At 41.3% G+C, this 25218-nt stretch overlaps 1 protein-coding gene across 1 annotated transcript in view; it reads left to right on the top strand.

Moving 5' to 3' along the window:
* ATP9A (ATPase phospholipid transporting 9A (putative)) overlaps positions 1-25218 on the top strand; it is a 2147009-nt gene that overhangs the window by 1219011 nt on the left and 902780 nt on the right. The window contains exon 15 of the mRNA XM_044090027.1: positions 8989-9150. Coding sequence (XP_043945962.1) covers positions 8989-9150 — 162 coding nt within the window. The remainder of the gene's footprint in view (positions 1-8988; positions 9151-25218) is intronic.

Here is a 25218-nt window from a genome sequence, read left to right as displayed (position 1 = left end):
GTTTCGTTTGCTGTCGTGGTAGGTCTTTGTGAGACTGGAATTGTAGTGAGTTTGGTTTCCTTCTCCTCCTGACTGGTTATGCCAGTACTGAGTTGAGAGAGCTTAGCCTCCAGTTTGGCTATATGGTTGCATCTCTCACATGTGTTGGAATTTGTTGGGAGGAGGAGAGGGTTGTCTGTGTACATGAGGCAGTTGTAACATTGCCTCAAGATTCCCAGATTCACCAGCTGGACCGGAGAGGAGATTGACAACTGACCTTTGGACATGCTAGAATAATATTGGGAATTCCTTAATAATTGAAAACAAGGGCCAGTGGGGAGTGAGGGTATAGTGCTTTTAATTTTTAGTGCTGACTTATATAATTGCTTTAGCGCGCAAGTGCCAGGTAACTTAAGTGCAATGTGTTACTGGTAACTTAAATGCAAAAACGACAAACAGTAACTTTCTTTCAAGTGAATGCGTTGCGTTGCATGCGTTCCCTTGGCAATGGAAGCTTTTTTTGACAATTATTATCCAGATTAAATGAGTGTAGAACTCTAATGGGTAAAGCCAGGGTAGTACATCATCTTCTTCCCCATTCTGTCTGTGTTTAGGCAACTCCCAGTTTTTCTAGACCACCTTCTAGCGTATTACAGTTCAGACTTCAGTTCATAGAATAGTGCTAGGGTAATCTGGAAGGAGAGTTTCAAAATGTATTGCTTTCCTTCCCTGTTTATATGGGCGATTGGAGATTCCTCATTTTGCAACTTATGTGCTGGCATCCCACTTCAGTGCTATTTTGTGTGCCATAAAGAACTACCTTGACCAGTAGACCAACTCCAGGTTGTTTGCAAGTTTCTTTCTTTGGTGTAACCTATGAGTAGTTAGTCCACTTGTATTGGGAGAATGTGAAACTTAGTGGACTCAGTTGGGGTAGGGGTCCCATGGATTTTATCTCGTATTACCCCATTCTAAGGTCAGCTCTTAGCAAGGAAACCCAGATCAGATGGATGAACCTTGGGCTACTCAAGTGGGACCAGATCCAGGACAGTTCTGTACCATCTTTGATGCAAAGTTTTCAGGAGCTGCAAAGGTGATTCTTAGTCTGTGCTAGTGACTGTTTTAGCTATTTTCAGTTTAAGATGATTGTATCTTCAGAAGTGATGGATAGTGTTCTGCCATGGAAGTAGTGGATCAGGAGCTTGTAGTGGTAGGATTGGGATGATATATAGGGACTTGTGGAACATAAAGTTCCAGTAGATGAAGGAAGCTTGCAAGGGTTAAGTTTCCTTCACAGGAATGGAAGCATACTTAGGATGGCCTGCAGCAACTAGGCAGATGCCTAAGTATCAGAAGCAGCAGCTTCATCTCCTGGTAAGATATTGCACACATTATAGGCAGCACTGTGGAGGGTTTGAAGAAAGATTCCTTTTGCTGGAGATGTGATCAGGAGGATGCAGACAATATTCATGTTTTTGGAGTGTCCTATGATGCAGGTTCAATGGGCTCTTTTGACCCAAGTGTTCAGTGACTTTTAGATCTACCTTTTCCTTTGGACTGGAAATTCTGGATTTTTGGCATTAGACTGGTGAGGGGCCACAGGTGTAAAATTCAACCCGAAGTTGCTTGGGACTTCGCTGACATAGTGAAGTTAATGGGGTCTAGTTACTAGAAAAGTAAGGTGTCATCCTCTCAAGGGCATTTTGGTAACCTTTTTAGACACATGGGCTACGTATTGTATTATTTCAAAAATGGTGATGATCTGCATGCGTTCTCTTGGCAGTGGAAGCTTTTTTTGACATCACGAGCAGGTGAAAGAGGTGATTGTCTTCTCCCTAGCAACTGATTCATTGTTAAGCTTGCAGTGTATTTTAGTGGGGCAGTTGGGTTATAGCTGTGATGCATTTACTGTCTTTAGTTTTATGGGTGTGGTATTGGTTGTGATGTGCTTGTAATGTTCTGTTATGAGTTGCTTTCTTGTTTCATATCACAGGAAATCCAATACAATGTAGTACTTTTCTGTCTCATACCAACTCATAATTCTTTCTAGCATGTCGAAGGGTCAGATGCTGGCGTCCTCTCCTGCCCAGTTGGTGAATCTGGGAATTCTGAGACAATGTTACAATTGCCTCATGTACACGGACAACCCTCTCCTCCTCCCAAGTAACACTAACACTTGTGAGAGATGCAGCTATTTAGCCAGACTGGAGGCTGAGCTCTCTCAACTCAGGACTGGCAAGACCAGGCAGGAGGAGAAGGCAACTACACACACCACAATACCAGTCTCACATAACTCAACCACACCACTGAATCAAACACATAAACACACTAAGACATACTTGGAGGCTCTGAGTAAAAATTTACCTAAACAGCAGAGGTCTCCAAAGCAGACACCCAAGCAACTGCAAACTCAATACACCACACAAACAACACATAAACAACAAAATCAGTGTGCAAAGCAGTCACTGCCCTTAAGGCCAAATACAACACCAAACATACTTGTCATAGGTGACTCCATAGTCAGACACACTGACGTCCCGCTCACCAGACTGAGTAAGGAGAGGGTCACAGTAAGCTGCCTGTCGGGCGCTAGAATCCGCCATGTAACACAAGCACTCAGGTCTCTCAACAGCAGGTACAAGTGCGACTCAGTCATTGTCCACGCTGGTGTCAACGACCTGAGACGTACCTCCTTGGACTACATGAAAAGAGACATTGAGGAGCTCTCTGATTATGTAGCCCAGGCAGGTATGACCCTGACCTTGAGCAGTATCCTACCTTCACCTAGAATGATGCCACAATACAGTGAAAAGATGATCAGCTTTAATAATTGGCTTAAATTCTGGTGTCATTCAAAGGGGATCCAATGTCTGTCTGCCTGGGATGACATGCTGGACAAGCCACGCTGCTTCGCAAGGGACGGCTTGCACATGTCACCCCTAGGCTTCCGGATATTGGCAAAAGCTCTTGCCACCCCCATAGTGCCTTTTTTAGGCAAGGCTCAAATTCTAAACCTACCACCCTAGAAGACAAAAAAGTAAAAAAACTAAGGGTAATGCTGCTCAATGCCAGAAGTCTCGATCTCAAGATGCACGCACTCGAGGCCCTTCTCAGTATGGAGAACATCGATGTCTGTGCTGTGACAGAAACCTGGTTCAAGGCTCCTGAGAGCACCCCAGCACTAGCAGGTTTCACCTCATATCATGCGTTCCGGCCCCAAAATCCGGACAACACCAAGAAAGGAGGGTGTCCATATTCATAAAGGACACCCACACCTCAAGGTTGGTGGCAACGCACGATGCATCGGAGACCATCCAGGTGCAATTAACCATAGGCAAGACTGCTCTGCAATTTGTAGCATGTTACAGGCCACCCTCTCAAACTCAGGAACCTCACATGGCCTTCCTGAAAACAATGGAGGATAAATGTATCTCCAAACACCATCATACTAGGTGACTTCAACTACCCTAATATAGACTGGGAACGCTACTCAAGCCCAAACACTCTAGCCCAAAGGTTCCTGGAGTTCATAAACTCAAATGCCATGGAACAACTAGTCACCATCCCCACAAGAGGAGAAAACATACTTGATCTCATCATCACGAACATGGGATCACAATGTTCAACACCGGAAGTATACCCCTCACTGGTGAGATCAGATCATAAACTAATCTCGCTGGAGGTCCTCATCCCGCCCCCACCTGAAATAAAAAAGACCACAGTGAAAAACTTCTCAAAAGCCGACTTCACACTTCCAAAAACTAGTGTGGTCTCCTTTAAGGCCCCTGAGCCAGTGGTAAACATTACTCAAACTGCTGAATCACTTACAAATGCCTTCTACCAGCACCTACAGGACTGCATGGATCAGGCAATCCCAAACAAAACTAAGACTCTTTGTACCAAATGCAAGCGTCCAGTCTGGTGGACCCCAGCCATAAACAGGCTCTACAACAAAAGGAGGAAGCTACTACAAGAAATCCTTGAAAGGTAAGACACCTTTGATCATTATAAGTAAGAAACTAAGAGCTCTCATAAAATCATCCAAGGCAAATTTTGAGAGAAAAATCGCCAAGGACTCAAAAGACAATCATAAGGCCTTCTTTAGCTATGTTAGAAACCTAGGAGGAAACTCGCAGATATGCTCAGAATTAGTTCAAAATGATGTGAAGATTACTGAACCTACACACATTGCCAACATACTGGCTGACAGGTTCAGTGCAAACTTCTCCCCCCCAAAAGGAGAGATATCTATACCAGAGGATTGTAGCCCCCCAAACATCTCCAACGCCCAGGTGAAAACTGCTCTCTCCAAAGCAAAAAACACAGCATCCATGGGACCGGATGGTGTCCCCGGCTGTGTGCTCCACGAACTCAATGAAGAATTAAACCCGCAGTTAGGACAGCTGTTTAATCTTAGCCTCACCTCAGGATACGTGCAAGGAGTGGCGCCGCGACTGTGGTCCCACTTCACAAGGCGGTGCCTCCACCGACCCTGGAAATTACCGTCCCATTAGCTTGACAAGCCTTATCTGCAAAGCCATGGAGAGGATCATAATGGAACTCATAAATAAAGACATAGGGAACTTGCAGACTTTGGATCCAACCCAGTTTGGCTTTGTCAAAGGCAGATCATGCCTTTTAAACTTGGTTGACTTTTTCGAGACAGTCACCAAGGCCATTGATGATGGAAAGGCAGTCCATACAGCCTACCTTGACCTGGCAAAGGCCTTTGACACAATATCCCACTCAGGTATCATCGAAAAACTCATCAGCTTGAATGTAAACCCATACATCACAAGATGGGTTGCAAACTGGCTAAGTGACAGAACCCACAGGGTCAGAGTTGCTGGAGCCATGTCAGACTCAAAGCCTGTCACAAGTGGTGTCCCACAGGGCTCAGTCCTGGGTCCACTCTTGTTCGGCATCTACTTTTCTGAAGTACAAGCAAACACAGGAGGGTTATGGCTGACAAAGTTTGCAGATGACTGCAAACTGGGCGCCATAGTCGAAAACACGTCTGACACAGATATCCTTCAGAAGGGCCTCACAGAAACGGATAACTGGTGCCAGAGCCAGGGCCTAAAGTTAAATGCCAAGAAATGCATAGTCATACCCTTCGGGAAAAACAAGGTTACCCCTAGCTACCATATAGGTGGCAATCCACTGAGCACAGAAGAAGTCATCAGGGATCTGGGGACCCAGGTTGACAGTAGCCTTTCGTTTGACACTCATGTTGCTAAAGTAGTTAGGAAAACCTTCTACATTGCCCATCTGATCATGAAGGGATTCACATCTAGATCAAGGGAGGTCATCGTCCCCTTGTACTCATCACTCATTAGACCTATGATTGAGTACAATGCCCCATTCGGAATGTATCTGACCCGACACCTGCAGCAGCTGGAAAGGCCCCAAAGTTCCTCACCAAAAGGATAAAGGGTCTCAAAAATATGTCTTATGCTGCCCGACTGAAAGAACTCCAGCTCTATTCAGTCTCATACCGCTTGCTCAGAGGTGACCTGTGCCTGACATATAAGGCCATGTCAAACCCTGAATTGATGAATATGCTTCACCTCAAAAAATCTAGATCCCTCAGAACCACAAGGGCGGGAGACTTAAACCTTGACACGGTTATTAATAGAACGTGCTGGAGGGACAGATTCATCACCCAGAGACTCCCTATGCTGTGGAACAAAATCCCGGTACATGTGAGGCAGAGCACCTCGCTGGCCTTGTTCAAGAGGAATCTTGACCAATGGATGGGGGATCGCAGATATACCCCAGGGATTACTTCAGTGTCACTGCTTGACAGAGGCACAGCAAAATAATAGGCATAGTTTTATTCAAACTAAAGGGGTGGCGAAAGCCAAATAACTATGGGCTAGGCTTATAAATGCCCTTGGGCAGATAGCCTAGTATGAACCTATGAACCTATGAGAAGGAATGATATGGAACATGACAACAAATATGTGCATCTTACAGCAGGAATGGTAGGGAACATGACAGCAACTAAATGTGTGTTCCTTACAAAAGGGATGGTAGGGGATATGACTGCAAGTAAATGCATATACCTTACAGAAGGGATGGTACAGAACATGCAAACAGTTAAACACATGTATCTTACAGAGTGAATGGTGTGGAACATGCCAACAATTAAGTGTGTGTGTACCTTACAGAAGGTCTGGTATGGAATATGCCAACAATATATACATCTTACAGAAGGGATGGTACAGAACATGCTAACAAATATGTGTGCTTTATGGAAGGGATCATGGGGTACATGACAACAATTAAATACTTGCCCTTTGGTGGGGGAACATACCGACAAATGTGTGTGCCTTACAAAACGGATGTTATGGAACATGATCAGCAATTAAATACGTGCATCTTACAGATGAGATGGGATGGTATGGAACATGCCTACAATTAAATGTGCACCTTATAGAAGGAATGCTATGCACCATGGCAGCAATTTAAATGTATATATTGTACAGAAGGGACGGTATGAAACATGCAAACAATTAAATGTGGACCTTACAGAAGGAATGGTGTGGAACATACCAACATTACTAAATGCAATCTTTGGTATTAACTAACATTTCAATGGTATTGCATTAGGATGAAAAAGCTAGGCTTGAAATTACCTCTGGGTCGATAGCCTAGTAATCTCCTATGAAGCTGTGAACCTCTGACTATTAAATATCTGTACCTTACACCAGGAATGGTGAGGAGCATGCCAACAATTAAATATGTATACTTTACAAAAGGGAGGATAGGAACATGGCAGCAACTAGGTACATGTACCCTACAAAAGCGATGGTGGGGAGCATGACAACATCTAAATACATGTACCTTATAGAAGGGAGGGTGCAGAAAATGATGACGACTGCATGCAGGTACCTTATAGATGGGATAGTGGGGAATATGATAGCTGCTAAAATATGTGTACCTTACAGAAGGGAAGGCAGGGAATACAACAGTAATTAAATATGTGTTAACTTACTGAAGAGCTGGTAGGGAAAAGGACAGCAACTAAATACAAATCCCTTACAGAAGGGATGGTAGGGAGCACATAAGGAATGTTTAACTCATTTGGGGGAGCTAGACAAGAAGACGAAGTACATTACTTTAAACAAATGTGCATCTTACAGAAGGGATGGTAGGGAAGTAAGGTTGTAAGCTAACTAGGATCTGTACCTTATCAAGTAGGTAGAGAGGGGAATGGGCAGGTAAAGTAGGAAACAATGTCCTTATCTTCTTACTACATTTTATATAGCTGTGTTTCTAACTTTACCTTTCACACTTTGTCTGAAGGTGTCATACTATAGGGATCCCAGGTTACTCTTTCTTTTTTGTATAAAGTTTAGTATTACTGAGAAAGTATGTTTTATCTGGGTATTGATCAGACAAATAATTTATAATTTAAATGTGAAATCAGTTTGTTACTACAGTCTGACATCTGGACACGCCTGTCTTTGAGACATAAGTGCTTACAGTTATTTTATTTATGGCTGGACACAAAAGAGTGGTCTTTTGTTCTATAGTGTATATGAATGTGCCATTACTATATATATTGGATGTTGTTTTTTTTTTTTTAGTTTTTCTGGATTCATAGGTTACATCTGCAGTCAAGGCAAGGTCAATATGTACCTCTGATTTATTTGTTTCCAGATGTAAGATTTGTGCAGAAGGCAAGATGCTCTGTCTTGTCTTTTTGCTATACTATTTGTTTTGATGAAGGTTGTGGTGGCAGCAGGTCGAATAGGACAGCCTAGACATTCCTGTCCCCACCAGCAGTCTCGTCATCCCTGTAAGTATACCCTTGATTTGCCAAGGGCCCATGTATTATATACCTGCCATGGGAGGTAGCCAAAGGTGTCAGCACTAAACTGGAGGAGTGGCTACACCCAGTGAAACCTCCTGTACTGCCAAGTTTCTTATTTTATCACAGAACATGACCCCAACTACCTTGCAAAGGAGCCCCATTTCTGGCAGCTGTACCAAGAACACATCCTTTCAGAAACTACCCAAAGGTGATGAATACAGGTGAAGAATGGGACACAGACTGACTAGTAAGCTGAGACATTCATCATGTGACTCTGTTCTAACTTAACTGCCACTGTCCAGCACTGCACCCTGCCACTGTCCAGCACTGCCGCCACTGCACTCATCCACTCTCAAGTCTCCAAATCTCCCTACTCTTTGCTCATGAACAAGACCCCAAGATGCTTAATCTCCTGTGTTTGCGGTAGATGTTCTGTTCTCATTTGCTGGAAGCTGTGCATTCTTTATCAGGAGAGAGCTGTGACCTCTGATTGGGAAGTGCTGATTTTTATCCCATCCACTTAACTGTAAATCACTGCAGTGCACCCTGGGGATCAGTCGCCCTAAGGCTAATAGTACAATATCATCTGCATGCAGCAAGGGTACAGTCCTCTCTTCCCCAGATTTGATCTATAGCTATGGTTTGGTATCTTATCTGTGAAAACAGTGAAGAAGAAGAGAACAAACTGCAAGATGGTACTAAATGGAATAATAATTAGGCATACGGTGTGACCCTTTCTTTTCATTCCAATCTTGCACACACATGTAAAAAAAGCTCTGATATAATGCAGTAAACATACTGAGCTGTTTGTTTGGGCTTGTCCAAACAGTTGTCAGCTTAGGTTACTTGCATGTGAGAAAAAATGACCTCTAAATGGATTTTTTATGTTTCTGCTTAAAACATAAATACAAGTTAGTATAAATAAGACTGTAATTATTAAAACTTCATTTGGTGGTCTGTGAAATCTTGAGTAAATAACATTATGCAGAATTCATGGCAGAAGACTGGCTCCAGGAAACATCTGTCTGTAAAAGCTGTTGCACAGAAGTGTATGGCATTGATGGTTGACTGCCTTTCTTTAACTAATCAGCTACCTCACCTCCTGCAACTGTTCATTTGCAGGACCTCTGACCTTCTGGACTCAGTAGACTGTCTGACCTTTGACTTCGCTTGTATTTTTGTTTTAGGTAGCTCTGGTGCAGTGGACAGAAAGTGTGGGATTAACGCTTGTTGGCAGGGATCAATCTTCTATGCAGCTGAGGACACCTGGTGGGCATATTTTGAATTTCACCATTCTGCAGATATTCCCTTTCACTTATGAGAGCAAACGGATGGGTATTATTGTCAAGGTGAGTTCTGTTCCTGTTGCTGTTAATTATAGATTCTTAACGTGATGCTCTGCAGAAGTAATAGACCTTTTTTTTTTTAATTTTGATGATATTATTTTTGTAAAAATATACTTTTGGGACTTTTATTGCTGAGAAACTTATAAGTATGAAAGTCTTAATTTAGTTAGTATTTAAGCATTTTTGATTGTCATGTATATTTGCTTTTTTTGTTTTCAATGGATATCTGTTTGAAAACAGCACTGCTGATGAAACCAGTATAACCTTTTATCCACACTTGGCGTTGCGGTTTTGTTTGCATTCTTGCAGCTTGTTGAACCAGTAGTTGTATTGTTTATAAAAGTGACTAACTTTGAAAGTAGGAGCAGAGAAACTGACCGTGGTTCATCTTAAAGTGATAGGCACACATTCTTTGACTCCATGACTATCAGTGCTGTCGTGGGCTTTCTGTTTGTAAGCCCTGTTTCTAAGGTTAAAACACTTTCCAAACACTCAGAATGCCTTAATTCGAATGAGTAAATATATCTCACTTTGGTACCTATACTCTAAGGACATTATGGATATCATGGTTGGTATACAGCTTTAGAGTGCTTTTTAAATATACTTCTATGGTTTGAAAATACACATAAGCTGTTATTTAAAATAAGATATAGTTTAGTGTATTTAACTTGGTTTTGCAAAAAAATATATATATATATATATATATATATATATATATATATATATATATATATATATATATATATATATATATGTATGCTGAAGGCCTGAGTCACTTGCTATTTGTCTTTTTGGTTTTAAGCATTTTAGCTTAAGTTGCATGATATTCAACATTAAAAAAAGAAGAAGCTGGAAACAGCGCACCCAAACCGCACTTTATTCAAGTTCACAAAAAGTTGCTAAAAATCCACCAAATAATCCACAAGGTTAACGCTTTAGAATAAATCAATGCGTTTTCGTCAACTTACTGTTAAGACTTCATCAGACAATTTAATTTTAATTAATTAGTCATTATATAGTATAATTTAAAAAAAGCATCCAATGAAAACATATGCATTCTGTTTAAACCAATTACAGTCATGGGAAACAAAAAGGGCTCATGAAAAATAAAAAGGCATGTGTACTGAATGAATATCTAAAACTCTGTTAAAAACTATTCTAAAAGTTTATTCTGAAATTTAAAATCTTTAAAATAAGTTGATCAATTTGTGCTTCAATAAATGTGTCTGTGTTAGTTCAAATAAATAAATAAATATAGTAAAAACCTCAGTTATGTTAATATAAATGTATAGGTGTGTGGTAAAACATTTTTTATCATGGATAAAATTTGAACTATGGAGCCACCTACTGTTCTTTTTTGGTAGGTCATTGCTGAATTAAGCTCATACTTTGGCTGCTCTCAATTTCAAAACTGAAGCTAGAGAAATACATTCATTTAAACCCGGTTGTTTGTTGGCTTCTAGTAATATTTGCCAACATAGTTCTTTGTACTCCAACCAATCTTCCCAGGGGCCTCCTCTCATTACTTTTTTCACCTGCTCTAGAACAAAGAAAGAAAATTTAGACTCTTTACAAATTTTTGTGTGTTTAAATAAAGCATTCGTGTCTTTTTCTTTTTGTATTTCATACAGATGTTCATATATTCTTCTCTTTAATATTCTTTCTGTTTTTCCAACATAGTAGGAGTTGCATTTTGAGCACATAGCTAAATAAACTACCCCCTGGGATTCACAATTGTAATGACCTGTGCTGTATATATTAATTTCTCTAGCTTCTAGAAATATTTCTCTTTTGTTAGAAATAAAAGGGCATTGTTTGCAATGTCCACAATGAAATGTTCCATGGGTAGTATTGTTAGAGCATGTCATCTCAAACAGCTTGTTATTGTCATTGTTTTCTAAAAGGTTTTTAATGCTGCGTGCATTCTTATAGACCACTTTTGGCACTCTTTCTTTGATATTAGGAATGTCTGAAAAAGATATAAATTTGTCCCACTCAGTTCGAAAAATACTTTTCACTTTTGAGTTGAACAAGTTAAATTCTAAAACTAATGCTGATTGATATTCAGAGTCCACTTGTGTGTTGTTCTTGCTAGTGCTGGGAGACTTATCCATAGTGTCATCACTTATATTAGGATTCATAATATTGATCACACAACCCTTAATAGGTTTGTATTTTGTCTGTCTGTGTTGTTCCACCTCTTTCCTGATGTCTTTAATAATGTCAGGTGGGTATCCCCTAGCTAGAAACATAGTTTCCAAGGTATTGCATTCAATTGCAAAGTCCTCTTCTCTGCTAGTCATGCGACACCCCCTCACAAATTGTCCTTTGACGATATTCCTTTTGCAATGTGGGGGGTGTGCGCTGTTATAATGCAGGAAAGAATTGCAAAATGTATTTTTCCTGAAAACTTTTGTCTCTAGGTCTTTCTTGTTCTCGTTCTTGTTGACTTCAACATCCAAATACTGCAACTTGTCAAGTGAAGTGGAGTGTGTGAATCTTAAAAAGTGGGTAGTATTGTTGATGTAATCTAGGAATTCGGTCAGTTTCTCGTTGCCTCCTGTCCAAAAGATTACAATGTCGTCGAGGTAACGTTTATATAAAGACCAATATTGTTGGAATCCTGAGTTCAGGATGTAATTCATTCCCATCACAGAAAGTGTGGGATTAACGCTTGTTGGCAGGGATCAATCTTCTATGTAGCTGAGGACACCTGGTGGGCATATTTTGAATTTCACCATTCTGCAGATATTCCCTTTCACTTATGAGAGCAAACGGATGGGTATTATTGTCAAGGTGAGTTCTGTTCCTGTTGCTGTTAATTATAGATTCTTAACGTGATGCTCTGCAGAAGTAATAGACCTTTTTTTTTAATTTTGATGATATTATTTTTGTAAAAATATACTTTTGGGACTTTTATTGCTGAGAAACTTATAAGTATGAAAGTCTTAATTTAGTTAGTATTTAAGCATTTTTGATTGTCATGTATATTTGCTTTTTTGTTTTCAATGTATATCTGTTTGAAAACAGCACTGCTGATGAAACCAGTATAACCTTTTATCCACACTTGGCGTTGCGGTTTTGTTTGCATTCTTGCAGCTTGTTGAACCAGTAGTTGTATTGTTTATAAAAGTGACTAACTTTGAAAGTAGGAGCAGAGAAACTGACCGTGGTTCATCTTAAAGTGATAGGCACACATTCTTTGACTCCATGACTATCAGTGCTGTCGTGGGCTTTCTGTTTGTAAGCCCTGTTTCTAAGGTTAAAACACTTTCCAAACACTCAGAATGCCTTAATTCGAATGAGTAAATATATCTCACTTTGGTACCTATACTCTAAGGACATTATGGATATCATGGTTGGTATACAGCTTTAGAGTGCTTTTTAAATATACTTCTATGGTTTGAAAATACACATAAGCTGTTATTTAAAATAAGATATAGTTTAGTGTATTTAACTTGGTTTTGCAAAAAAAAAAAAAAAAAAATATATATATATATATATATATATATATATATATATATATATATATATATATATATATGTATGCTGAAGGCCTAAGTCACTTGCTATTTGTCTTTTTGGTTTTAAGCATTTTAGCTTAAGTTGCATGATATTCAACATTATTTTATATTATTTTGTATATAATTGTGGGATGATGTCTTCCATAGGTGAATGGGGAGGTGTTTCTTGCTGTCTGATGTTGTAAGTGGTGCGATAATACTCAGTCACACATCTGATTGGTCATGATTTTCATGGGCTGCCTGTTTCATGCCTGCTCTATGCCCAAATTTCAGTCTGCACAACATGTGTACATTAGTTTCTCTCTGTTCAAATGGCAGCAGGCTGATTATTGTTTACTTTCTTAAATGGTAAAAAAAAAAGCCTTACAGAAGAAACTAAGAGTCAGAGTTCATTAGGAGATCTCACTGTTCTGCATTGTGAAGGCAATCTATTACTTTTACACACATTACTGTAAGCTGATCGTATTAAGACATTTTGTGGAATAGAATGTTGCCAAGCAGATTTTCTTGAAAAGACCATTATTGAGTGTGCACATAAGGATGGGGTGCTCTGATGTATGTAGCTGGTCTGAGTTTGAGGATGTTATACTTTTCTAAGTATGGAAATGTTGCTGAGAAGTTGTTGTGAAGTGCTTTCTGGAGTATGGACCCAAAGAAGAGTGTTTGTTGGTTTGTGTGCCTCAGTATTTGTTTAACATCTTTTTGGTTCTCCATAAGTTTGGCTTTGTGCTACTGGGGAGTGGTGGAGGTGGTGGGATGATTTGCAACTCTGAATGACTGCGAGAGCTTCAGTACTCCCCCCCCCAGGTGGTTGCTTGCTTGTAGTGAACTGGTTTGCGAAGATTTGTTTTCTGAGGATGCACTAAATTATTGATTTAGTCAGCTATGCTGCACATGTTAAAGCTGTTGTGTAACAATGCACTACAGCAAGAAAATGCTATGTAGCAGCTTTTTGAAATTAATTGAACTCTGCACGATTAATATAATTTTAGTGAAACCCTTTGCTGAATGATACCTGTTAAATACTTGTGTGCTGTCTTTAAGACTTAACGTAACTTATGTCACCTTTGTCTTTGTGTATAGGCAACATTGGTCATTGTTTTGTATGTAGGTTCTTGAGACTTTCACAGTGATTTACCACAGCCTCTGATGTTTTCATACTAATACACGCACACACACGCGCGCACACACACACACACACACACACACAGATATATATATATATATATATATATATATATATATATATATATATATATATATATAGAGAGAGAGAGAGAGAGGTGTGTGTATGTATATATAAGTAATATCTTTCAGCTTTTCCCAGTTAGGGGTTGCCACAGTGGAACTCCGGTCCGCTAATGATTGGCAGTCTATTTTTATGGTGCCAAGTTGCCAGCCTGACGCCCAGCCTTCAAAGAAGGCACACCCATTCATGCACGCACCTACCTGCGTATCTTTAAACGTCACTCAACCATGGGGAGGACATGCAGACTCCACACAGAAGGCGCTCCAACCGAGAATCGAACGGGACAACCTCTTGCTGTGAGGCAACAATGCTAACTGCTGCACCACTGCTGCACTATATATATATATATATATATATATATATATATATATATATATATATATATATATATATATATATATATATATATATATATATATATATATATATATATATATATACATATATATATATGTGTGTGTGTGTGTGTGTGTGTGTGTCTGTGTATGTACATATATATATATATATATATATGGAGCGTTTGTCCCTGGCCCCCGCTAAAAATGGGCTCTGTCCTAGTCCGACCTATCCTGATAAACAAATGTTAAATAAATAATTGCACAAACGCACTCTAAAAAGCTGTGGAAAATGTCACCTGTAGTGCATAGTCTGACTTTTTTCTTTCTCTTTTACCATCTTTTCTTACTACTTCTAGCAATAAATCTGGTTCTATTACACTTGTGTGTTTTTTTGTCATATGGTTATCCTCCTTCCATTATCCTTTGCCTTCTTAACACCTTGGACCACATCTATGAATATTTTTGTTCAAGGAATTAAAATAAAGATCCTTGCATTTTTGTATGTTGAATCATTCTTACAGGATTTGTGAACAGCTGTTAAAAAAAAAGGTTGCCTTCCCACACCATGGCGGCATGAGTCTCAGAGCCTTAGCATAGATAATAAGTAGGTTCTGTCTGCTGCCCCGGCTTAATAAATCTGTCTGTGATATTCTGTAAGTGTCAGTGTGATTTGCAAAAAAACCCTGGTTGCTGTTCATACTACGTGCACCAGCAACAGCCTGAAATGACTGTTAAATGCATATGTTATAGTGAGACTGCAGAAGGATATGCTGTTGTGGCTTAATGATTCAGTCTAAGGGGGCATGTCACAGTAAAATATTTTGCACACTTCTGTAATAGATAATTTAGAAGAGAAACATTTCACTAGTGTTATTTAGCTGCTTTGTTTCGTAGTGGCTACCTCACCACCTCCAGTGGTCACTGCACTAACAACATAATATCTTCTGTGGAGTAGTAGCTTGACGGCAGATCATCTGCTATGGTCCATGGTCTATTTTTTATTTTAGTTTCCATTTATTAACAAGGGTAGAACTTTGATCCAGATGGACCCGTTTTCTGGTTCAGCCCAGGCACAAAGGTAAGAGACTACATATGTTGAGGATTACCATACTTCATAGTAAACTACAGAGGGTTATGATCAGGCTGTTTAACTTCTTGGTTCAAGAAATATGGACAGAATGTAAAATAATGGGGAACAAAGGACCAAAAGGAGGGGATAGATTTTAAGTATTGCTCTTATAAAATTAGAAAATTGCTAGAATGACCAGAATTATGTTTGCATGCATTTCCTAAAGGATATTAACTCTGAAACTGAAATGTTTGTCATTGTTTAGTGAATCCAGTCCTCAGCAATTTGCCAGAAAAACACAGATTTTAAGAGGATCAGTCTACAGATATGAGGTGAAAATCTGGACAGTTGAGAAAGTTATGGTTATGACTGGGTCTCTGATTGTAACCACGTTATTTTGTGTTCAAGACATGGATGCCAAGAAATTCAGTCTAGAGGTTAATCTTGGCATCCATGTCAAAAACACATAATAAATAGTTATGACTGGTGAGATCCGATCATAATATACTGTAGTACATGGAGTTTTATCCAATTCCATGTACTACCTGTTACAAAAAAAGTAAGCTGACTAGTTTTACTGGCTTTGAAAGCTAGTAAAGCACTTAGTGAGTGCTGTCACATAGATAGCAAATAAAGCAAGTAGTGAAAAAGTCAGGGACAGTTTTTAAATACTGCCCTAATTTAAATGAGCCTACTTACAGACTAACATTTGTAAACGTCCACAGCTGTATGAGGAAAGGTATTCAAGAGACAGTTGAAATCAAAGGAACATCCCTTCCTTGGTACTGGATCTCAGCAAGCGCTGTTATGGTTGGTTCTCTCATTACAGTAGCACGTAATTACAATATTATTTAACCGTTTTTTTTTTGTTTGTTTGTTTGTTTGTTTGTTTTTTTGTGTAATCACAGTGCTCTGTGCACTACAAGAATATTAACAGAGTCAGTGATATAACAGGTTTTGTGAGATGATGAGTTAATACTACATTCAAGTTAATTAAATACATGGTGTAAACTTCGATATTGTTGTTGCAAAATGTACAATATTTACAATTTTAGAATAGTAATAGTAGGGAGGGAGGTGAAAAGAAAGGTGAAACAGGTTTTATTTTAAAAGGGAAGAGGAAAGAAGATGATGGTAAAGGAGGGCCAATTAGAAAGAGAGAGAGAGAGAGAGAGACAGACAAAAACTTCACTTTTCTTGTTTTATGTCTAGCTGTAACAGTAACTACATCTAAGCATTGTATATATTCACACAAGTCTTTTCCACAGATTTAGGCTTTTGATGCTTGGTACATTAAACTACAGTGTTAATTTCCCTGTACAGTACTGGAATACCTAGGATTAAACCCCTAAAGGTCACAGGCAACATCAGCGCAGTACAGTCTGGTCACAGCTGCAGATAACCACAGTGCAGAAAGGTCATTTACGTTTTCTCGTAGTAAGCAGGATTGCTATCTAGGTTATGTTAGGTCTTTTCACCAAGGGTGCACTGACAGAGCACAAGCATTGTGCCATGTAGGCGTGTAGGCTTAGTTATGTTTTACTTGTACTGCTTTAAAACAGAGTAACTTACCTACAGATCTCTGTGGCATAACATCTCTGCTTTATCACTGTACCCCCAGAGGGAGGTGCAAGCATACCTCTCAAGTTCTTTGCTTAAGAATTCTGGTCAAGTTCATAAATAATGGTGGACAAATGATTAAAATCAGGAACAGTGTATATGTATTTGCTTAAAAAGTTAGAAATACACCAGGTATTGCATCGTCCATGCATCTTCTGAACAATAAGCATGAAACTACACTGCTGGTCTTTACTGACTTACTGTAATCCTGAGTGATTTACTAAAAAATCAAAACTGTTGCGAGAGAAAAGGTGAAACTATGGCACAAAGTCAGGGATGTTCTGCACCACTGGGGACAGTATGAAGTATGGGTGCTGTCCTGCTTTCTGCTTCTGTGAGAAGGCCAAAACTCCTTTCTTGTACTGCAGCTGTCTGCCAGTTGGGGCTAGAATGAGTTGATTTGATTTTGCCCTAGAGCTTTGGTTCCAGAGCTAACAACATTCATACGATACTATTGCACTTTTTATAGAAAGTCTTTGGGTGTCTATTGCTACTAACAGGACCCAACTTCTTTTCATCCATGTGCCTAGTACTGCATTGATGTTCAGAGGCAGACTCATTGGTCTGAAGTAATAAGATTGTGTAAATGCATTATGCCATGCATTAACTTAACTTTGCAGTCTGTTTTCTGTCATTTGAATAGCTCACTTCCCTCTTCTGCAGTCTTTTCATTATTATTTTTCATGAAAATAGCAAAAGGAACATTAACACTTGTATGCAAAAAGCATGGAACTTGAAGGTACCAAGTAAAGAGAAAAAAGTATAACTTAGTATACATTATATATAAATTAAAATACAGACAACTGACAAAAGAAAGCTTTGTTAACATACTGATATGATGTTGTCCTTCTCGTTCTGCTTCGATGATGGGTTACAAATCCAATCCTCGAATCCAGCTCAACAGATTTTTACAGACTTCAGCTTCCAGGCTCAAGCTCCTCCCTTACCCACACTCCTCTGCCCCTAGTTCAGCCTCCCCAGATCTCGTTTGCTGCCAGTGCATATAGATGTGGTTACCAGTGCTCGAGCAGATAAGTGTTTATTTTGTAGTGATAACTTCTTTAAAGCTTCTTTAAAATTTTTTTTATATAATTTTTTTCTTAATATTCTTTTAAGTCTCCTTCCTTGTCAGTATTTATGACATGCATTAGGGCTTTCCTTTCTCTTCTGCCCTTTCCTTACTTTTGGGATTCGGCCCTTCTTTCCTTTTTTAAAAAAAAAAATCATTAAAAAAATGTATATAGATATCTTCTCTATATTAATATTTCTTTTTAATTTTATTTAGAATAAAAAAAAAACCTATGGGCTTTAAAAGGTGCGCCAAGTGTGAGACGAAAATCCCTCACTCGTTTGCACATGACAGATGTGTCTACTGTTTAGGAGCGGCTCACCTGGATTCCCCTTGTAGTATTTGTGAGGGGTTTAATCCTAGAGCCATTCAAGAGAGAACAAACAAACTTATTCTGAAGGACCTTATGCCTGCTCCTTTGTGTTCTCCAGGGTCTTAAACCCCTCTAAGGAATCAATTGTCTCAGAATTTAAGAAATGCTGTCATAAGGAGTCCAGGGCACCTTCTGAGCCTCTGACCAAGATTCCTAAAGATTCAGATCTGAGTATGTTGGTGCTGAGTCCAATGTTGACTCCCTCGGATCCCATAGATTTGACGGCTATTAGTGAGCCTTCTACTGATTCAAAGTTGATCCCTTCTACTTCTTCGGATCCTAAGACTATGGATCCGAGTACTCATGTGGCTCCTTGGCTCCACAGATCCCCATATCTGCAGGCTACGCTACTATTCCTTCTCCTGAGAGATCCATTAGGTCCATTTCTCCCATGGTTCTGACAAAAGTTTTACAAACCCCCCAGACACTCATGTCTTTCTACAGTGGTGACATGGACAAGATGGTAAGGTCTATAATCGAGGCTCAGATCCAGATGGGGATTGGGGATACTTCCAGCTCCATCCCTTTATGGATACGAGAGTATTCCTCCCAGTTCTTTCTAATTCTCTGATCCACGTTTTGGTTTCGGAGCCCCAGGACAGTAGTCTTCTAAGGGATTCAGAGTTGGGTCAGAGGAGTTTTATTTCCTCGACACCAGCTGTGACCTTGACTACCCCTGCTCTGAGGTCTTTGGATCAGAGCGAGTTCCAGATCTGGGATGTCCTGGCCGGATCCGAGAGGTGGGGTTCAGTTCCAATATTTTGTGATTTTTCCCTTCCCCTCGGAGCTTCAGCCTTCGACAGTGCGGGTTCAGTTCTGTCTGGGAGCCAGGCTTCCAGTGATCTCCTGCCTTCTTCTTTGGGAGTTTCAGCTCTTAGGGAGTTAGGTAGAGTGTCCCTGGGACCTTTGGCTTTCCGGGTTGTAGAAAAGGCTTTCTCTGCAAGCAGAGCATGGGAACATTTGACTTCTGTTCCTCCCCATGTTCCTGCATCGGATCTGGGCCTTGGGCCTTCCATTTCTGTCCAGAGTCAGCCTGCCTCTAAGGACCTACAGACCATCCTATCTGAGGTGGCCCCTTCTTCCGACTCCTCCCCTGAATGTCCCACGGAGGAGATCCTACGGAAGAGAACGTTCAGGAAGAGGGACTTGGACTCCTCTATGGAGTCCCTCACCCAGGATGCGGACTACGATGAAGGCGAGGGGTCTCCCAACTCATGACTGGATGATGTGTCCTTTGCAGACATCATAGAAATTTTAAAGCAAAGAGGTGGTTGGTCATTCAGAAGTCCCTCTCTGGAGGAATCCATAGTCATGGAGGCCTTCAGGGCAGGACCATCTACAACTTGGGTAGTCCCCCCAGTGGACGCTGTTATAGATCTTGTCGCCTGTTGGGCCTGGAAGGAGCTGGGGGGCAGGACCATCTACAACTTGGGTAGTCCCCCCAGTGGACGCTGTTATAGATCTTGTCGCCTGTTGGGCCTGGAAGGAGCTGGACACCAAAGCCTATGCCAGAGTGCCCAGATAATCCCCCCCCTCCAAGGACTGAACCTCTTGAAGTAAGGGCATTCCAGTTGATGCTATGATGGTGGCAGCAGCTACCAAGAAAGAGCTTGTCCAACAGAGCTCTACTGTTCTCCCGCCAGACAGGGAGTCTAGCTCGCTGGACAGGTTTGAGAAGCTCACCTTTGCTTCAGTGACTTTTTCTCTTAGGTGAATAAAATGTGCAAAGCAATTAAGAATTCTAAGAGCGACCTGGTTAAAGAACTCTCTGAATCATTGGCGGAGTGCATGCCTAAGGAGGAGCTAGATAAGATTTCTCCAAAGCTAACCACTCTTACCTCCCTAGCAGATTCTTCCATGAGGCTCATTTCCCACTCAGCAGAAGGATCTTCAAAGGCAGTTGACACCGGCATTATGATACATCGACATACATGGATGAGACTTTGTGATTTCACAGAGCCCTGTAAGACATCTTTTGTCAGTGCCCCTTTTGATGGTTCTTCATTGTTCAGACCATCAGTTAAGGACACCCTGACCCACAGTGAGCAAGAAGATAAGACCTTGTCTGCTGTGGGTGTCAAGTTTTCTACTGCTCAATGAACCTACTCAATGAATCAAAAGGGGCTAAGACGACTTGGTTCTGTAAATCTCAAAGCTCATTTCCTGATCAAAGTGGAGAGTTCTCCTCTGGGGCAGCGGAGGAGGCTATAACCTTTTTCCGACAAACCTTTTCAGTGCTGCTGAAGCGCTGCCTGACTGTCTGATTCTGGAGGCAGTTGGGGGCTGCTTTTCCCTGCACCCAAGCACCTGGGCCCAAATAAATGCTTGGGTGCAAAGCATAATATTCAGAGGCTACAACATTCCCTTTTCTGTACCCTCTCCGAAAATTCAAAAGAAACTCCCTGACATTCCACCCAGCCAGAGGGAGTTAGCAGAGATATAAAACAAAAAATTGTGCAAAAGAGAGTCATCCAAGAGGTCCCAGACAATCCGAGACAATCCAGAAATTACTCCTTCTTCTTGTTGATGTCAAAGAAAACAGGGGACCTGAGGCCTAACTTGGACCTAAGCAAACTCAATTTATATGTAAAGAAAGAAAAGTTCCAGATGGTGATGGTTTAGTCTATCCTTCCAGTACTATGGAAAGACTTTTGGATGTGCTCTGTGGACTTAAAGGACACGTACTATCACATAAAAATAGACAGGCAGTCTAGAAGTCATCTGCGCTTCAGCCTGGGAGCCAGTCACTTTCATTTCAGAGCCCTGCCCTTTGGTTTCACCACAGTCTGCCAGGTGCTCATCAAGTGCATGGCAGTGGTTGCAGCTCATCTCCGACTGCAGGGTTTCAGGTATTCCCGTATCTAGATGATTGGCTCCTGACTGCCCCCGCCCAGCATCAACTGTCTCAAGTCAGGGACTATCTTTATCAGATATCCCACTTCCTAGGCATCACTATAAACACAGACAAGTCACAACCATTGCCGATACAAGCTCTGGAATTCATTGGGGCCCAGCTAGATGCCACTATGCAGATAGCGTCCTAGCCTCAGCACCAGATCAACACCTTGACTCCAAGTCCAAGCCATTCTTTCTCATCCCTCTCCTCCTGTCAGATTGATACTATGAGCCTTAGGGTCTATGGCAGCTGCTATAATATTGAGTCCTCTAGCCAGGTACTATATGCGCATTCTTCAATGGACTCTGTTCAGTGGTCATTTCTACATTAGTCCCTATCTGTTCCTGTCAGGTTGACCAACATTTGCAGGACTCATCTACAGTGGTGGATTCACTTGGAATTGATGGTCATCAGACCTGTTATCCTTCCCCGTCCTACAGCCACAGTGATCATGAACGCTTCCTACCTAGGGTGCATGTGGGAGGGGGGATTTTGACAGGAAGATGGTCCAAGGCATGTGGACTCAGAGACCAGATTGTGTATCAATGATGTTCATCGTGTTTTACTGCTGCAGTCATTACATTTGGGTTATCCTGCCGTCAGGCGGTCCCACAGTCAGCCAGAGTTCCAAAGTCTTGGTCCGGCATCGGTTGCGGTCGCCTCTTCCCTGACGTCAGTGTGCCAGGGGTATATAAGATGCAGCCGACACCATTTTCTTCAGTCTTTTTTGCCGCGCGGTGCCCGAAGCAAAAGCAGTTCGCAAGTGCCAGTCGGCCCACTCCTGAGATATCAAATTCGATTTCAGAACCGAAGTCTTCAATAAAGCTAAGTACCCCATTGGGGAAACTTTTTCTTGCCTCAGACCGATGTCAGTAAAAGTTAATAATTGTATTTCTTGTGGGAAGCAAATACCTCATAAGGATTTTCATTCTTATGTATTCCATGCATAGGCCCAGATCACAACGTCACTAGTTGTCGGTTTTGTGCTAGATTTAACAAATGCACTGTTAAACGTCGGTTTGATTTTGCTTGCCATTACGTTGGCTGAAGGTTTAATTATACAATGCCATCGGAACAACCGACGACCGGAATGCACAAAAAACGCAAAGATAAAGATGAGGACAGGCACCCAAGGCCAAAAACTGACGACGAAGCCTCTTCTAGGCCAGTCGCCGGTTCACCGGTTTTCAGTGAGGTGCCTTCGCAGCCCCTGACGCCCACTACTTCAGAACCACAGGCCGTGACCAACTCCCACGTGGAGGTGCCTAGGCCTCTGGATGCTCAAGGTGTTGGGCCAACGGAGATTAACCCTTCAGATGGGTCCGGAGCCGCTGAGCAGGCATCGGCTACTGTGGGTGTTTTCAGGCCTACACAACTTACCATTGCATTTACAGCCAAGACTAAAACTACTTTAAAGACAAAGAAGCAAGTACAGCATTCACTTGGATAGGCCTCCATGGCTAAAAAACAGATGCTCAAAATGGCTGAAGACTTGATGACTCTGATCATGAGTTCCCATCCCCCTCCTGATAAAAGACCTAGGCAGGATACAGATTATGATTCCTCTGACCAGGTTTCTATTTATTCTGATTCCTCTTCAGACCAGGGATATTCTTAACCCCCTATGAGGACTCTGATGCTGAAGAATCTATTCCTTCAGCCTCTCCTCCTGAGGATTACTCTTTTGGGGAAACTTTAAGAGCATTTCCATTGGGAGGGCCAGGATTACTCAGAATCTAAGAAAAGGCTCAGAGATTTTCTTTTATTGCCTCAGCACAGGCCCCTTGCTATTTCACCAGTGCTGGACATTGTGGATGATGTGTTCTCGGAATCTAGTTTAAATCCTGATTCTTTACCCCCAGCACCAGTCAAGCCAGACAGGTACTACAGAGTCCCTGACTCTCACAAATTTCTTTATAAAAACCCTGTTGCTGACCCAGAAACTATTTCCCAGGGTCCCAAAGGGGTAAAGGCTTCCACGGCTAAAAATCCAGTTCCCTCAGATAGGGATTCTAGAGCATTAGACAGATGGGGAAGAAAATCTACACCTCTGCAACTTTGGCAGTGAGAGTTTTAAATTGCCAGTTTCACATGCTTAAATATCAACAATATTTACTGTCTCAATTAAAACAGAAAATGAGTACAAATGCAGAACAACCTGATTATAAGGAAATGCAGGATTTATTGCATGCAGCTGAACAAGTGGGAAAGCATACTTTGCAATGTGGTTTTGATTCATTAGAAACTTCTTGTAGAGCAGCAGTTGCAGGATCTGTGATTCGAAGGCATGCTTGGCTGAAAGAACAAAGTTTACCAGATCATGTTAAGGCAAAATTATTGGATGCTCCTTTGCAGCAAGATAATTTATTTGGTATTAAGGCAAAAGAGGTATTAAAGAAAATGGAGGATAAGGCAAAATCTATGCAAACAGTGAAGGATTTCTTACAGGTACAGCCACCACGATTCAGCAGGAAGTGACCTACAAAAAAATTGGTCCTTTCCAGTGTCAGACAGGCCACAAAGAGGCAGATACAGACGCCCATGAGGCAGATCTCAGCCACAAGGCTCTTACAGACCACGACAGTGGGGGTGCTTCAACCCCAAAAGGAGGTGAGTACAAGTCACAACCTTACAGGAAACAGTCCCAATGACTTCCCTTTTCCAATGCCAAACTCTTCCCTTTTGGCAGCTCCCTTGGGGGGGGGACGGGGGACTAGCACTTTTTTCTCAAAACTGGCAAGCAATCACCCAAGACAAATTTTCTTTTCTGAAGTACAAGCAAACACAGGAGGGTTATGGCTGACAAAGTTTGCAGATGACTGCAAACTGGGCGCCATAGTCGAAAACACATCTGACACAGATATCCTCCAGAAGGGCCTCACAGAAACGGATAACTGGTGCCAGAGCCATGGCCTGAAGTTAAACGCCAAAAAATGCATAGTCATACCCTTCGGGAAAAACAAGGTTACCCCTAGCTACCATATAGGTGGCAATCCACTGAGCACAGAAAAAGTCATCAGGGATCTGGGGACCCAGGTTGACAGTAGCCTTTCGTTTGACACTCATGTTGCTAAAGTAGTTAGGAAAACCTTCTATATCGCCCACCTGATCATGAAGGGATTCACATCTAGATCAAGGGAGGTCATCGTCCCCCTGTACTCATCACTCATTAGACCTATGATTGAGTACAATGCCCCTTTCGGAATGTATCTGACCAGACACCTGCTGCAACTTGAAAGGCCCCAAAAGTTCCTCACCAAAAGGATAAAGGGTCTCAAAAATATGTCTTATGCTGCCCGACTGAAAGAACTCCAGCTCTATTCAGTCTCATACCGCTTGCTCAGAGGTGACCTGTGCCTGACATATAAGGCCATGTCAAACCCAGATTTGATGAATATGCTTCACCTCAAAAATCTAGATCCCTCAGAACCACAAGGGCGGAGACTTAAACCTTGACACGGTTATAAATAGAACGTGCTGGAGGGACAGATTCATCACCCAGAGACTCCCTATGCTGTGGAACAAAATCCCGGTACATGTGAGGCAGAGCACCTCTCTGGCCTTGTTCAAGAGGAATCTTGACCAATGGATGGGAGATTGCAGATATACCCCAGGGATTACTTCAGTGTCACTGCTTGACAGAGGCACAGCAAAATGATAGGCATAGTTTTTATTCAAACTAAAGGGGTGGCGAAAGCCACATAACTATGGGCTAGGCTTATAAATGCCCTTGGGCAGATAGCCTAGTATGAACCTATGAACCTATGAACAAATGGGTGTTGAATATTGTGTCTCAAGGTTACAGGTACCACTTTCATACTTTTCCAAGGCTAAAAGGAATGCCAGACCTGCCACAAAATCAATGGGCAGAGGCACAAAAATAAATTACAGCCCTCATAGACATGAGAGCTATTCAAAAAGTACCACTGCAGG

The sequence above is a fragment of the Protopterus annectens genome, chromosome 12.part0, assembly GCF_019279795.1.
Source record: "Protopterus annectens isolate FY-2018-M chromosome 12.part0, PAN1.0, whole genome shotgun sequence".
In the NCBI taxonomy this organism is placed as follows: domain Eukaryota; kingdom Metazoa; phylum Chordata; order Ceratodontiformes; family Protopteridae; genus Protopterus; species Protopterus annectens.
The sequence above is the reverse complement of the archived record's forward strand: the minus strand, read 5'-3'. Positions and strand labels throughout refer to the sequence as shown.